Source organism: Cygnus olor, chromosome 1, assembly GCF_009769625.2.
Source record: "Cygnus olor isolate bCygOlo1 chromosome 1, bCygOlo1.pri.v2, whole genome shotgun sequence".
Classification (NCBI taxonomy): domain Eukaryota; kingdom Metazoa; phylum Chordata; class Aves; order Anseriformes; family Anatidae; genus Cygnus; species Cygnus olor.
Window position 1 is genome coordinate 10,833,226 of NC_049169.1, and position 16,965 is coordinate 10,850,190.

The 16,965-nt window shown below is 36.1% G+C and overlaps 1 protein-coding gene and 1 long non-coding RNA gene across 4 annotated transcripts in view; one reads left to right on the plus strand and one right to left on the minus strand.

Annotated features, from left to right (window-relative positions):
* Window positions 1-11,531, plus strand: part of CACNA2D1 (calcium voltage-gated channel auxiliary subunit alpha2delta 1) — a 405,950-nt gene extending 394,419 nt beyond the window's left edge. For all 3 annotated transcript variants that reach the window (XM_040548370.1, XM_040548379.1, XM_040548387.1), the window contains one exon: window positions 5,611-11,531. In XM_040548370.1, the coding sequence (XP_040404304.1) occupies window positions 5,611-5,646 (36 nt within the window). In that variant the 3' untranslated portion in view covers window positions 5,647-11,531. The remainder of the gene's footprint in view (window positions 1-5,610) is intronic.
* LOC121065542 lies at window positions 11,245-12,199 on the minus strand. The gene is made up of 2 exons (XR_005817137.1): window positions 11,960-12,199; window positions 11,245-11,527 (listed from the first exon to the last, which is right to left on the minus strand). It is a non-coding gene; the product is annotated as an uncharacterized LOC121065542 (long non-coding RNA).
* Window positions 12,200-16,965: the final 4,766 nt, after the last annotated feature.

The following is a 16,965-nucleotide window of genomic DNA, read 5'->3' on the forward strand; positions in this document are numbered from 1 at the left end:
TCATCCATTCTGTTTTTAATAATCTCGTGATTTTGGTAACAGGTTCAAACTGGACATTAATCCGCATAGTTTTATTAAAGTCACTGAAGTCAACACAGATATAAAATGGCTGATCAGGTTCAGCTTTTTTTTTCCTTTTTTTTTTTTTTAATCAACCATAACAGAATAGTCTTTATCACCCCTTGAATACCCTGCTCTTACTGGTTTTGTTTGCCATGTCTTAGAATAAAGAGAAAAACTACAAGATTTAACCCCTTCTGGGAATACCTTACTTCTGTCAGCTCCCAGGGATGTCAGTGGGAGTTTTGAGGGTGAATAGTACACCATACAACTGTAAACATGTTGATAGGACTGACTGTATGCTTGGTCTGTGGGTGGGTGGCTGTATAGCTTTGACAGTGTCGTGTGGTAGTCCAGACAAAGGAAGATAACAGAAAATTTGTGAAAGACCATCCAGTGATACCTGAAATAACTCGTAAGTACAAGCAGAGGTGTTTTCCATGCAAGATGGGGAGCTTATAATAAATATGTGCTTATAATAGGTATAACTTTGAAGTAGTCATTTGATATCAAAGGTCAGCTCAGAAGCTCTTTGGCAAGTACCTTTGTTTTATCCTGTTCACGGTATAACATGATGGGTCCTGATAAAAGTTTCAAGATAAAGTTTTGGTGTATGAAATAGTTATAGTGTACCTCTAAAGCAGCAACAAGTATGTATATAGACTTAGGTGTGTATGTATATGTATTTTAATGTTTGTCTTTAAAATTTTGGACTGGCACTGCCTTCCAGGAAATATTGATGTAAAGCAATGAATATGTGGTTTTGATACTTAACAATGAAAGTATGGTTTTGTTAAAGCGTTCATTTCCATTTTGCAAGTACTGAATCATTTTCACAGTGTATAATGTTGTAAAATAACCCTCTCAGGAGTTATCATAGTAAGACATGACATGAAGGAGATGACATTTGGATTTGATGCTTCTTCACCTCAAGCATGGAAGGAAATTTGACATGTGATTTATTAATGCAAGAAATTTCTGATACAGTTTTATGAAAAGAAGCTGGCTAAAGAGAATTCTTTCCAATGAAAGAAATTCTCAAAGAGAAATAATATACAGAGTATTATTTAGAAGATAAAAAACAGAGGGCATCCCCAACTAATCTGTTCCATATTTAGCACTCCTGAGTGTATGTAGTAGTGACTAATGGGTTGGAAATATCAATGAACTACTTAGAAGGTAGTTCAGTGTCTAATTGCACTGGCAGAGGTAAAGAGTGAAAATTTTGATGTGCAATTTGTTATAAAAAAAAATATAAGAAAGCTTAGAAGTAATATTTACAGGAAATACTTGAGAAATTCTCTTAAAACTGAGGAATGTGTTCTCAAATACAACATTTTGAGGACCACTCAGAACTGAGGTTTTGCTGAATCTGGCTCTGTTCTCATCCAAATTAATGATGGGATTCCACTTACTTCAGTAAAACTGCCGATTCTTTGAATTTGTGTAAATATGATATAATCGGACTTCTCAACATTTTTTTTTTTCTATTTTTATTACTATTTCTTTTAATTTTCAAGCAGATGAGAATTACCGTGTACAATGCTGGGGGAGGAAAAAGTATTTTAGACAGGATTCACTGTAATTTCCTAGCCACTATTATTTTTGTCTTGTATTGGGACACAAAATAATAATAACACATGCCAGAGAGAACATTTAGAAATTGTTCTTAGCAGAACTGCTGGTTTACCATTGTCAATTGGTCTACAAAACTCAGAAATTCAATTTTACTTCGATCAATATGATGCTGAGATCTTACCTGCCTTGAAATATGTGTATAAATCTTGTGTACTTTTGTCTAGTACAGTTTAACTCTGCCATTCATAATGAGAAAGTGTCTCTCCTCTGTGAGGCTTCCAAGACATTCTTCATTATGTGAAGTTATGTATCCTTTAAAAACTGTTCTATGTAGACTTAGAGTGAGAGCAAGAGATATTAGAATACTTCTTTTCAAACCATTAGGAATACTACATAGTATAACAGTTGAATTTTAAAATTTAAATTGTGAGGCTTAAATAAAACATCTCAAAAAGCAAATAGAAATGGGCAACAAAGTGGAGGATGTTGTTGTTGTTTGGTTGTTTTGTTTGCTTGTTTGTTTTCCAAGTATGTATAGTGGTGGGATTAATTCATCAATATAAATTACCCAATATTTGGTCTAATACAGGAGTGACATGAAAGCTGAATACTGTATAATGCTATAGGTGGAACCGTCGTCCCTCTTTACCCATCTGGATGCCATTTTCACTCTGATGATATTTTTCCCTTCCTATCGTGCACAGATTTGCTTTAAAGCCTTTAGTTTACTTCTTATATGTTCTCTAAATATCTCTCTTCTGTTGGAAAATTGTAAGCCTCATGTTTACCTTTAGACTATTTCTCCAAAGATGATTCTTCAAAGTAATTTCTGTGGTGAGTCTTAAGTACAAAGAGGTAACACTGAGTACTGTTCGCTGAATACGTGTGAAGAAACCTTTACTGATATTACTGTTTCTGATAGTAGTCCCTGTGAAGAATAAAAACACAGTTATTTTTAGGCATTTTTAATAGAAATAAAGCTATGGACAGAGTGGACACAATGCAGATGCAATAAGTGGCAGAGCCAAACTAAATAAACCAGAAAGTTCAGTGTATCTTCAAATCTTAGTGTCCTACTCCAAATCTGTTGCACTTACATAGTGGAGTTCACTTAAGACTTGTTTGTTGACTGGAAACAGGAGTTTTTAACTTGCAAAGTGCAATCAACTAGCAAAAGATTAAGACAATATTACAGAACTATATTATAAAGCTAACAGATGGCAGAGATGTCTGGAAATGCCTACTATTGATAAGAGCAGCAGCTAACGTGGGCTACTCACTTTAGGACAGAATTACATTATTTATTTATTTTTTCCTGAGAAATATCAGTGCTGGTTTTTTTGGTTTGTTCTTTTTTTTTTTTTTTTTAACATCTAAATTTCTTCATCCAAGTGAATGTTATAATTACTGTGATTTACTGAGTTTAATTTGTCTACTTGATCTGATTTCCAGTATGTTTATTCCAAACTGATCTGGTTCCTCTGGCCTCTCTGCTTTAAAGAATACATTGCTTGTGGTGAGAATTTCATGAAAGTGTTTACCCCTAAAAACTGACACACATTGAAAACTCATTGAAATCCTTTGGTATGCCCTGTAATCCCCAAATTCCCTCTTTACACCTCTGTTACCAAGCAGTTGCACTAATCCTGTATTTGGCAGTGTGCTTTTGTTTTATTCAAAACTTTCTACCATCATTTTTAGTATATGTTGTGGGGAGGTCATAAAATTCTTTATCAGCTTTCCTAATTTCCTGTTTATATCTAATTTGCCATTTTTATGTGCTTTCTTGTTCTTGCCCATTTGGGTAAGTTTTATCTTCATTCCTTAGCTGCTGACCGTTTCCCTATGACAGCCTGCTTAATCTCCCCACTGATTCATGCAGGAGTTAGGAATTTTTGTTTGTTTGTTTTGTAGTTGATGTTGTTCCTTTTGTTGATGTTGTTGTTTGTTTGTTTTAATTGTGACATTTGTTTTACCTCATTATCCAATGCAATATTTCTAAACAGCCTTTTGTGTTGAAGGTCTTGCTTTTTGGGCTGCTTCTTCTAGGCTTTTTCCTGTTTTTTTTTTTTTTTTTGTTTGTTTTGTTTTGTTTTCTTCCTGTCTTTCCTTTATAACTATTGTTTATAATTTTCACATAGCTCCCTTTCCTGACTGTTTTGTGTTGAATTGGTTTGGCCTGATCTTTCATATGGTAACGCTAAGTCCAACTGCATTGTGGTCTACAGAGCTACTAGACCTATACTACAGAGGTATAGAGCAGCTTGCTACTAGTAATTTTGAAGTGGGCCCTATGCACCACTGATGATTCAAAGACTGTTCCAAGAGGCTATCATTTATTTTATCCAAAAAATGTGGTCTCTACATCTCTTTGATAAGGCATTGTTGCAGTCTATATAAGGCCTCTCTAATCTCATATATCGTTCCATGATTGATACTGTCACTTTGATCAGGTGGTCAGCAATGCATTACTAGTATTAATTTCTTATTATTAGACTCTGAAATGTCATATCCACAGGGATTCCATCACGCTTTCCTTTCCCTGTAATATGCTTATCTTATCACACTTCTATGATCATCTGCATATCACCATCCTGCTGTATGTCCTACACCACCATTCTTACCAAGCTGGTAGTCCGACAACGATCTATCCTACTGATTATTCTCCTTCTACCACATCTCTGTGATATGTGTTATTTTGGGGTGCTTGATTGATGACTTGTCTTCATTATTCCATCTTAATTTTTTGCTCCTAGAATTGGTGTAGAAGAACTTGAAAGATTTGCTTAAGGATGTGCTGGTAAACTGAAGGCATTTTAATGAGCCTCCCTTTTTATTCCATTGTACTGCTGTTTTTCCCCTGGGCTTTTCTGAGGCACATTAAATAATAGTTATGCCCGCCTCAGAGGAATGTCAGTTTGAACCAGGAGCTGTTCCATGCTCATTGGCTTTTCTCTGCTTTCTGCTTCAAGTGTTCCTCTGAAACCTTTGGCATTTCTGTATGAGCAGCAGGGCTGTGTTAGAATTAAGGTGTACTCTGTCCTTCCTGTACTTTTCTCCTGCTCAAGAAGCTTCCCCAGTTCCTGAGGGCACGAAAGTCCCTTCCCACCTACACTGTTGTCTTGTCCTTGGAGACTCTGGATGTCTTGGTGTGAATAAAGGGAAAGCATCTTTTTATAATATGGGTATAGGATACAGTGAAAACAAGCAGCAGAAGAAATATTTTCAACCTTTATAACTACCCATGAATCTCGGATTTGGTGGACAAAGCCATGCAGGGGATGGCTGAAACATTTCCCTGGAATTTTAGACAGCTAAATATAGATTGTGTTTATGTAGCTCTTGAGAAACAAGGTGTAAAGATGTTACAGACAACAGAATATGTATCAAATACAGCATTTTTATTTTTTTTTAATCATATCTTCATCTCCAGAGGATATTCTTTTTAATGTTGATCGTGTTGATGTAATGGGAATGAACAGTCTGGTATTTGATTTCTTACCTTGAAAAGTTATCTTTTTTTCCATCTTTCCTTGCAATAAAATGATACTCCAAATCTCCAAACTGATGTAATTTTAAGTAACATAGATGTGGATTACCAGGGCCCCCAGGTATATTCCATAACATTTCTTGTTTCATTGTGTAAACATCCCATCTAGTCATAATGACTGCAGTAAGCCTTGTAAGTATTTAATTTTCCCCGCCTATAGTTAATGTAGTAATGCCATTCCTTGTATCAAAAATAAGACAAGCTTCCTAGAACTTCCTTGAATTATTTTATTGTGCTTGGTTGTTGTTGGTGGTGTTTTGGGTTTTTTTTGCTTGTTTGTTTTTTTTGACAAATAATGTACTTAAGATGAAAAATGATACTTCAAGGTTAGTTCAAAATGCCAAAGCCTAAAATGTAGATAACTTCTCAGGAAATTTAGGTGTGATTAATGTTAAATTATTTTTTCTTTTGCTTGCCAACAGGAAGATTCAGCCGACTGCGGTGGTGTCTCTGTCTGAGTCCATCACTGTGGTCTATGGTAGGAATTCAGTTGGTCCTGCTTTGGCTGTCATCTGGCAGCAGAGCCACTGTCAGTTATGACCTTGCTAAACCAAAACCTGCATAACTTAATCAAGGACCCGGCCAAAACGATAGCCTCAATTTCATTTTTAAAAGGGTCAGCTATTCGGACAGCAGCAGAACAGCAATGCTCATGTCTGGTTATCACGCGTTGTGAGACTCATAAAGGCACCCGCAGTGGCTGCATGTTGGAGTGTCAGATCCTTAAACGTGTGTGAATGCTGCATCATCTATGCCATCCTGAACAGAATTCTGTATGTGCTTCATTGGGGAATCTAAGGGGTTTTTTTCGTTTGTTTGTTGTTGTAATCTTGGATGACTTAATGTAAAAGGGCTCCCCTGAAAATAGCGTATGTACAGATTTTCTTTTAAGCTTTGAATTTCTTGAAGATATATATTCTTTTACATGAACATTTATTTATATAAAATACAAGAAAAAAAGAAAATGTGCTCCCAGTATACATACTAGCACTGCAAATGGCTGCTTTTGAACATCAGTTTTGTCCAAACTACTTGAGTGAATGAAGATATTAGCCAGTCTTCATCAGAAGCTCAGCATGATTGAAAGGCTTTATGATGAGTGGTTATTCTTCCAAAGTTAATCAGAATGGGTAGCTGGAATATTTTGGTAAGTTGGTAACTTGTTAATTTAAAGAAAGGGAGAAAGGAGGAACTAAAAATATAAAGGTGCTTGAGAGTTTAACTAAAAAAAATTCTCATGTTAAAGTTGGTGTCATTTTCTATCAGAAAATGTTAATTTCATGTAATATTCACCTCCTTTTCACAATGCAGATATATATATATAAAGCGGTCAAGTCCTTCAAAGGCTCAAAGAAAAATGCTGGTGAATAAGAAATGTATTTGTGATATTTGAACGTTGGTTTCCAAGGGTATTTTGCATGATGATGATGCTATGTTAACTGTTTTTCCAGTTAGTTTTCTTTGATGGTAGAGTATAGTCCATTGAAAAGGTAACTGAGTGGTTCTTTTATTGTGTGAGTAACCTGTAACATTGCAATGTGTTGCAATCAAGTCATATTAAATTATATATGAAACAGAGCTCTCTGAATATACTGTGCAATGAAAAAACTGAGAAAATAGGGTAAATTTAGCTATCATACCAAAAAGGTTGAGTTGGATTTTTTACAGAATAGGAATCTCACATGAAAACCTGTGTACAGATATTTTAAGTATATAAAATCAGATTTGACATATTTATTTTTGAAAATATATGTTCACTAAGGTTCATATCAGGTTCCCCCTTTGTTTGCTTTATATAAAATTCATCCATCATATTAAAACTGCCGTATTGCTGTTTATTATTGAAAATAGCAAATTAACAGCAAAATTACCTGGTTGCTGAGATTGGGAAAAATCTAAACAAATGGGGAGCCTTGAATCTGTATGTATGCACATTGATACTTGATTGTGACTAATAATTTAGAAGTTGTTTTTATACAACCTCATTGGTGATACAGATTGGGCAGTAAATTACAAATTACAGTGTAGCATAGTGTTGATGCAAAATATGATTTGCGCTTTTTTCTAGTTTTCAGATCTAAACAGTATTGCAGACAGCTAACCAATGAATGTGCAACTCTGCTGATATTGTATAATTCTGCTAACAACTGCAATATTGCAAATATTACCATGGCACACTACACTAGCTCGTTAAAAATAAGAAACTGCAAAGCATTGGTATGTGTATGCTCGGCAATTGATTGATATATTTTGATCATGTCAAAAGCTTAAAGAAATAATTGGGCATGCATTAATACCTATGGAAACCTGAAGATGCTACTCAAAGCCATGGCAGGCTTAAAAGATCAGACGTCTACTGTAGTGTACCCATAGCTGGTTTGTTGTTTTTCTCACGTTACCTTGGCTCCAGCTATGTATTTTCTTACGTTTGGGGAATACAATGAGTGAAAACAGTAAAAGCTGACCTTCTGTTCAGTGATCAAATTTAGCATTTAAAAACATCTTTAGCAAAGTTGTGGGGTTAAAATTGCAAATTAACTGTGTTGGATGACTTCAGGTCCTCCTCAGGGAAGGTGAGGTATTTTGATACTATGGGTGAAGATAATCTTGGAGCTCTTCCTTCTAGTTAATTACTGCGCTTCTCTTCACCCTGTCACCAGCTATCACCTCATAAAAATTGGTTGAAACTTTCTAATGCTGAGACTGCATCCGTATTTTTCCTGAACATGGTAAATTTAAAATCTTATGGAGGAACCAGTTTTGTAGGATTTCGGCCAATACTTTAGTACGCTTATAGCTTTTACTTTAAGATTTACTTCAAATTCACATGACTTCACTATTTTGCTACTTTAATTTTTTGTAAAGACTGTCAGTAATTAAGCACTATATATTTTTCACTTATCTACCCAAAAGCCTACTCAAAAGGAAACCCTTCATGGAAAAGTTACGTTATGTGTATGTTAGAATAGTTTGCTTACACTGGTGAGCCATACTCTAAGTTACCAAATAAACATTTGATTAGAGTCTGTAGGCAGAAAGAAAGATGGCACTAAGCCATGCTGCCACAGAAAACCGTGGGGCTTTGCTCTCATGCCACTTCCTTAGAGGGCTCAAAATAAAAAAGGAGGGAGAAGCCCATGCAATGCAGACACCTTAGACTTCTTGGGCTATCCAAAGAGGAAATATGTTCTGTTCTCCTCCTCTGTCCCTCTGTAGGACTTGAAGAAGAATCAAAATCTCAATATAAACACCTAGCCTTCCAGCCATTAAACTCAGGATCTGGCTTTACCTTTAAACAGGAAAAATGAAATATGGATTCTGTTTGTATAAGAAAATATATATCTATAATATATATATTTGAAATGATATTACTGAATATATTTAAGTGATATCCAAGTGATAATAAAGATTTGTTAAAATACACTACCTATATATCTACAAAATACAAAACACCGGAAAGCAAATGCAATGTGAACGTTATCTATCTCAAAATGTGAAGACCAGTGAGTTACGAATAACTTCCGTGGATAACTACGTATTCTTATGCAGAAGAGTATCCTTACTCTCACATAATGTATAATAGTCATCTTCTGTATAAGAAAGAAACTTGATCCTAGGCTTTAAATTGAGGCGTTTTCAAGTTACAATATGCTGTAAAAAGATTTATTTATTTATTTATTTTAAGTCAGATAATAAGCTATGTTGATATTTGCTCAGATCCTTTAAATAGCACTAAGGGACAGAGATAAACTGCTGGAACTGTTTTAGTTTACACAGAAGTCATGCAGCCTAATGTAAGTCTGACAAATACCCATCATTAAAGTTCTTATAGCATGGCACTCTACAAAATGTGATCTGAGGACTTAACATGAAAGGTTTCTTTTTAAGTTTTCATTTAAACAACCAGCATTACTGCCAAAACACTGACCCTGGTCCATATTTGTAACAGGTTTTTAACATGACATAGCAGGTTTGATTGACAAGATTTTTAGGTCCTGTACCTTTAAAATTTTAGTATGATCTTTCTCATTTTTCTAATGCTTGAGGCTTTATTGCTTAACTTGACAAAACAAAACAAAAAAATAAACAAAAAACACAGTGTTGCTGCCATTTGTAAGTTTTCCTGTAATATTCCTTTTACTAACTTAAAAACTGGCCTTACTGGGTTCAAATAGGCAGTATCCCTTTTAAGTGACCTTTGCAACCCAAGTGTTACTTGCTGTTGAGAGTTTTTTGGTATCACTGAAGAGACATTAAGAACTTTTTTTTCTCATTAACATGTAAACTCAGAAAGCGTGCTTAGTATCTCTTAATTTCAGAACATAACCTCAATCCCACTGGTCCTAAAAATTCAGATGCTAGCACACTGGTTATTAAGAAGTATATTAATGCCTACAAGGCACTTCGATGTTCTGATATTTTTAGAATGTCAACTGAAGGTGAAATCTTAATAACTCTTTCCTTAGCTGAAATTCTACCCTAGCTTCACCAGATATCCAAGCCTCTAAAAAAGGCCAGATTTCGTTTTTTTTTTCTTCCATACCACAATGTTAATATTGTTAATACTCATTGTACACTACTGTAAAAAGATTAAAACAAAGTGTCTGAAAACAGTTCAAGCATTTTGAAAAGTTAGCCTCACCCTCTTCCCAGCTGCTTGCATCTGTACCATTTATGGTTTAAAAGAAAAATATCATCTTGAAGAAATAATCTCACTGAGGCTAAAGGGGTACTGTCTTGTTCAGATGCCATGAAAATGCGATTGTGATCTGACAAAGCTGTCTTCTCTTCTTGTGTTGTATGGAATATCTGGATCATGCTTTCTGGGATACTTTTATTGAAGTGCTCAGTGTGCGTTTCTGCAAAAAAGGCTTGATTGCTTTTTACAAGGCAAGCAGGTCTTTCTCCCTTTTGTTGTGTTCTCTTGACACTTTTGTGGAACTTGACAAGCCTGAAAAAATAATTTTTTGTAAAAATTTATAATAATGTTATAAAAAGTTTATAATCCTAGAACTGTTGTGTTAATCCTTGTGCAAAAACAGTATATTCAGAATAAAAGTTTATCATTTAAAATCAACAACTACTTGGATTTTTCACTCTGTGTGATAAAAACTGGAAATAATGGCTGCATAAATAGCTGAATAATATGTCTGAATTTGCTACATAATTGCACACAAAAATCTGAAAGAGAGAGATTTTCCAAAGAATAGAGAGTGACTTAACCAGTTCATACTGGGGATTAAAGGGAAATGTGCAGCAAACCCCCATTTGCGGCTGTGAAAATTTCAGAAAGTTTAAAAAAAATGTAACCAATGAAAACTGAGAGTCTGTAAAACAGTCAGTAAAAATAGTCTGTAAAGCATCCGAAGTAGCCCCGTTGTTCTGAAACAATTGCTTTTGGAAGGACTGTCATTTACTAACTTGTAAACATTGATGAAGTCCAAGAGTTCATTCACATGAAGAAGCAGACTAAAATCAGATGTCTCAGATGGTGGCTGCCCAAGTCACTGCCCCACCTCTGACAAAGATCACTGCTTGATTTATGAGCCAGCTTCTGTACTGCTGCAGTTCTCAGCTAAGCATTAAATTCAAAGTGGATCTATGTACCTTTATAAATAGTCTTGAGATGTTCAGGAGTCTTCACTGGATTTTTAGATTTAGTGTGGTGGGAATGGTAATCTCCATCTGAAGGGCAGGGCAGATGGCTGCAAGTGGTAACTGCTTCAGAAGCCTGATTTTAATCCTTTGCTGCATATGTGTCAAAGCCCAAAGAGAATGGCAGTCATAAATTACACTGAATTTACAGAATCCCTGGGGAGTCAGAGAGCAAGAAATCAAATGCAGATTCTAATGCTGCAAAGTACTCGATCGCCCATGTGGAAATGCTACAAGGCAGCACATGACACTGCAGATCAACATCCAGAGATTACTGGCCTCAACTAGATTAAACACTGCCGTGTAATGACATGATTACCCCCACATGCTGAACTAATTGTATCATGTTTTCTGTATGCTGAGTGCCATTGAGATGCAAAAATAAAGAAACCACCAAATCCCTTCCCAGTACATGTTTAATTTCAATTCTGTATTACAGTACTCTATTCATTAAGCAGCAGGAACCAAGGCTTTCAGAAAACAGAGGCTTTGTGTCGTGGTTCCTCCCACCCCCCAATTTCTGGAATTTACAAGTAGATCAATTTGGGAATGGCTGCACTGCAGTGAAATATTCTATACTAGTCCCCAGTGCAAATCAAGCCGGAATACACTTTGCCTGTCACATCATATTATTTTGAGAGATGACTTCACATTGTCCAATGCAGCATTATTGCTGCTAACCATCTACAAAAAAAAATAATATATATAACAGTTATGTTATAAAAATCCTTTACTGTCACATCTATTAGCCCAGTGCTCCTTGCAATGCTTGACTGAACAAAATGCACACCCTAAATGGTACAGCATTTTATCTGCCTGTTGCAAAGACATTGAAAACAATGTCTCCCTTTCCAATAGGCTGTTCAAAGCTTTTATTCCCAAAGTGTGTATGGGGGAGAATGGAGGGAAAATGAGATTTTCAGGAGAATGATTTTATCTAGATTCTAACTGTATTTCTTCTAAATGTTTATATATATATATACATACATATATATAGATATTTCTGCTTTTCTGATTCAGAATCACTTTCCCAGAAGCTGACCATTCCTTCTGAAACCTTGTTCAGAAACCCAAAAGCCTTTAATAAAATATTTCCTTTTAATGAAACAGTCATACCTCTGTTTCTCCTGGGGGCTGAAACTTTTTTCTTTTGGATCCCACAAGCATTTTCTTGACTACATCTCATGTTTTGTAAAATAGGTGTTCAATCTTGCTAGTGTGTTCTGCTTGGGGAAACAGTAAGCATGTTTGTGATTTGTCTCATCCAACTTTAGTTGTCTACAATTAGTCATGAGTTCATTCTGTGGTAAAAAGAATTTAGGAGCGTGCTATGGAAGCTGCTGGTCCTGCCCAGGTTTTGACCATCTCCCTTAAAGATCTAAATGTGAATTCTTAAAGAAAGAAGTTGCTACTGCTTTAGTAGAAACTTTACTGTTTTAGTAGTATGCCTTTTCCAAGACAGAAATTTTCACTTTGAGGAGAAGCTGCATCTGCTAGTTTTTCCATTACTTTCATGCTATTTTTAATGGGTTCCTAGTGCTGTTAGTTTCTGACAGCTGTTTTGAAGGCAATATGAAATATAGGACATCAGTGCTATTCACTCTTTCTCTTTAAGAAAATCTTCCATTTTTTCAGTCACTGAATTAGTTATTTCATAAACAAAATAAAATGAATGGAATTTGTAATGGTAACTCTCTCAGAATTTCCATTTTAACTTTTGTTGCTTTAACCCAGAACCTTCTTGTGATCTCAGCCTTGTGGCTTGATTATTTAAAAATAAATTTTTGGTGCATTATAATACACACACACACGTATACGTATTATAGTCTGGAAAGGGTAACTAACATTCTTGGAACAATGACTAATAGTTAGCACTATGTTTTGGTATGTGTGGTTAACAAGTATTATTCTATTTAACTGTTTGAGAGTCCAAGCAGTTAATAGTCACTATGGTAAGGGTTAGTCAGTTTGCCAGATGAGCTTTTATATCTTCAGCAGTTATTTCTATGAGAAAAATGCAGGTAACCGAGGTTCATTTCTGACTGGAAGATGCTAATACCTAATTTCAAATGGCCTAGAAATTAGGAGCATTCTCCTATCCTGTAATCTGCACAAAGGATAAATAGTGGCATCACGGCAGGATTTGCTTTTGACCTTTCTGGAACCCCAGAATAGGAAATAACATACGTGAAAACTCTGAGAACCTGGAACGAAGGCACAGGCAGTGGGGTTCTCTAGGTGACCACAAGGTGTTTCACTAGGTGCCTACATTCCTAGTTTGATCACTGGAGATTCACTCAGTGTAGTTAGCGGAGCAGGGAGAACTATTCAGATGACCAACCAGTAGAGGTTTGATAGTAGTTGCGGTTGCATGTACAACCCTTCTGTTGAAATTTGAGGCATGAGGATGCCAGATCCAGAGACAGACCAAGTAGTGGTGATACATTAATTCAAAACTTGATTCTTCTATTTTTCTGGATCCAATGCATTCCTAAGACCAAGATCTGTGCTGAGTAAATTCCACATAAAGGAAGACAGATGTGAAATTTAGGTTCTAACTACTGGAGAATGAAGCAGACTTATGTCTGCTCTAACAGCCATTGCTATGCAGACAAAGTAGAAGAGATGCCAAACTCCAAGTCCTGAGAAAAGCTTGTTCTGGTGGCTGTGGTTGGAGCACATGGCCTGGGACAACACTGAATTCCTTCCAAAGTGGAGGAGAGAGTGGTGATGGTGAGGGAGGTGTTACTCAGCTTTTGCATCATGTACTTCCATTTATAGTACTTGTCTGAAAAGTGTAAAATCTGTTTCTAAGCTGTCTTTAGTCTAGGGTTATCTGTGGGTGAGGGAATCAGTACACTTACAAATAGAGGCAGCAATAAAATCTGGCCTGAAGGCAGCCTGAAAGGTCTTGCTCTTGGGCTCTTGAAGAAAGGTGTACAGTAAACAGAAAAGCATGTAACTTCAAACTTTCTTTTATTATTATTTGGTTAATAAATTCTTATCAATTCATTATGCCATGAAAAGAAATTAAGAGATGGTTATGTGAAGAACTTTAAGATCTAGAGAGTTCTGTAAAGCTTAGGTACTTCTACCTAGGTAGATGGCAGCTGCATGCTGGATTTTCAGCATCACTGTTCTGTATTTTTTCCACATTTTCTCTAAGTCATATTTTAGTTCTTAGGTGTTATTATTTGGGATTCTGAAGTTAGCCAGTGATTCTAGCACACTTCTGAGCCTGGTATCTTTTAAGTGGTGCCTAGAGCCAGGACAAGTGGCAACGGGCACAAACTGGAGCACGGGAGGTTCCATCTGAGCATCAGGAAGCACGTCTCTGCTCTGTGGATGACTGACCACTGGCACAGCTTGCCCAGTGAGGTTGTAGAGTCTCCCTCTTTGGAGACCTGTGCATAGTCCTGGGCAGCCTGCTTGGGTTGTCCTTGGTCGAGCAGGGCATTGGGACCAGATGGCCTCCTGAGGTCCCTGCCAACCTCAAACATTCTGTGATTCTGCATTTATACCACTAAGCACCTGACTTATGTTTGTTTGGCTATATTTATGTCCGATTCCAATTTTGTAAATCACACAGTATCAAGCTTTAAAGCACATCCTTAATTTTCAGTGAATGAAAAGTCCTCTCACTCATAATGGATACAGTTGTGCTTAAAGCTTTGTACTAGGAGGTAGGATTGAGCTCCAACTTTGGTTTTAGTAAATGAATATATTGCATGGAAAAAAAAAAAAAAAAGAGAAAAAAAAGTTGTTAATAGAGTCAACCAAAGATTCTATATCCAGTTGTGATTATATCCAACTTTGCATAATCCTACAGCTAGGGCAGAAACATGGGGGAGAACAAAGTTGACATTAGTCATTTGGAGGATTACATGAATACTGCTTTAGCTATCAGCTTGTGGTACAGTTAAGAAAGTGGTTTTTTTTTTTTTTTTTTTTTTTTTTTTTTTTTTTTTTTTTTTTTCCCCTTGAACTTAGCTTTGCAACCAGAAACATGAGGGTAACATGGCCAAATGGAGATAGGAAAATGCTTTGCAATCTGCTGAGAGGACATACCTGGCACCACAGCTGTGCCTCCTGCTCTCCGTGAGCTGGATCTGCTTGGCTAAGGTGATTGGCACAGCCTGGTGATTCTCTGGGAGTGTTGGGGAAGATCTGTACTCTTAGTAGAAACAAACTGATGTCTCTATCTCTCTCTTCTCTCTCTGTCTCCCTCTATTAACAGCAAGGAATTCAATGAGTTAGATCATACCTGAGTTTTCAGGTACCTAAAATTTCAGTGAGAAAACTATGAAAATTGGGAAACCAAGAAAAAAATGGTTTTCAATTGCTTCCACACCTCTTGGGGAATGGAAATGTTAATCTAAAGTTTTGAGGTGGTAAGATTTTTGGGGAGCAGTATATATGTAGACATAAATGTTTCTAAGACTTAGACACTATCTATGGGCTTTTAACAACCTGCCAGTGTGCTTTGCTCTCCCAAGGTCAAACACCCCTGCTGTGCCTTTCTGTGGTAGATGAAAGGAGTAAGACCATGTTTTAAAGCAGCCTGCATGCCAGGCCTCTTTTGTAGAGCATGAAGGACAGCCTACAGTGTGATTTAATTTTTTTTTTCAGAGTCTATAGTTGAGTGAAATGTCTTAAATAGAAACTGGTCTTGATCTGAGTGAAAATCTATCCAGGGTACTGCACATATAGGCACCTTTATTGTTTCCAGAAGGGGTTGTCTCATGTAAATGGATATTCTGTTACTAGAGGGATTTTTTCTTCATTTTTTTTTTTTAACAGCTTTTTTTTTTTTTTTATTGCCATTTTGAAATTACAGAATAATGTGTAATACTATACTTTATAGCTCAGCTGTATTCACCCTCCTGTAACTAAGCCCCTGGACTGTCTTCACAGTACCTGAAGCTTTTGTCTGCAATTTATAATTCAGCTGATTTACCCAGTCCAATGTATCCTAGAATCAAGTTCCAAAACAGTACAGATGATAACAATGATAACACTGAAATAGTTTTTCTATTTTTTTTTTCAAACAAATAAGTGAAAAACCCACAGATTATAAATCCTTTTTCAAGTAACAAGGAAAAAAATGCCACACAACTGAATTGGCTGTCATTAGGAAACACAATATTTTCATTGTTGCATAACTTTAGGATTGTTTTGTTCTGTGTTTCTTTCAAAATTTATTATATGTTTGTAATGAACCAATATCAAAAATAAAGTCAAATAAAACCAACATAAATATGTGCGGAACATGGAATGAGTGCAACACTGGACATAGTGTTTTTCTAATAGATACAGGATTTGTTATCAAAACTATAAGGAATTTAACAGCTATAGTTTTGTAGGGTAACAGCTTTAATTCTTGGTAAAATGACATTCACAGTTGGTGAACAAAATCACTGATTTTAATTCTGAGCAAGTCGGAAGGTCAAAGCTGTTGGATCAGAAGTATATCAGTGAGGTCATATTTAAACTATAGGCAGATACTCAATTTCTTGCTACAATATTGCTACTGATGGATGAACTGTCTACTTAAAACTTTAAGCTCTATCTGTCTAGACTTAAAAACTTCAGATTCTCCTGTATTGTTTTTAGTATTCTGGCATTGTTATAATAATGTACTTAAGTCTGGATTTTCAAGACTGCCAAGTATTTGCCTCTCAGAGCAGAAGCTGGAAGAGGAGATTAAAGGATTAACAACTTCTGAAAAGAAGACATATTTTAGTAAGGAAAAAAAACACTTTAGGGGGGAATCTTAGCTAGGCTAGAAGAGATAGTTACTCTTGCTAGGCTAAGGGTTTGAAACCTTTGAGCCATATAAGAAGGTAAAGCTATGAGATGCCAGAGTAGAGTGCAATGTGCAAGCAGTTGCTTTTTCAGGCTTGTGTTGGTGTTCAGTGAGCTTGGTCCACCCTGTCCACATCTCATCATTATGAGAATGACAATTGTTCTCACACCTCCAACTCACACCTCCTCCTTCATAGTCCATGCAGGCTGCTAGCAAACTGCAACCCCTATGCTCCACTATGGTGGTGCTGTTTGTAGAAGTTGCAGGCGTCTTTCAAACATTTCTGCACACAAACACACACCAGAACTAGCCTCAG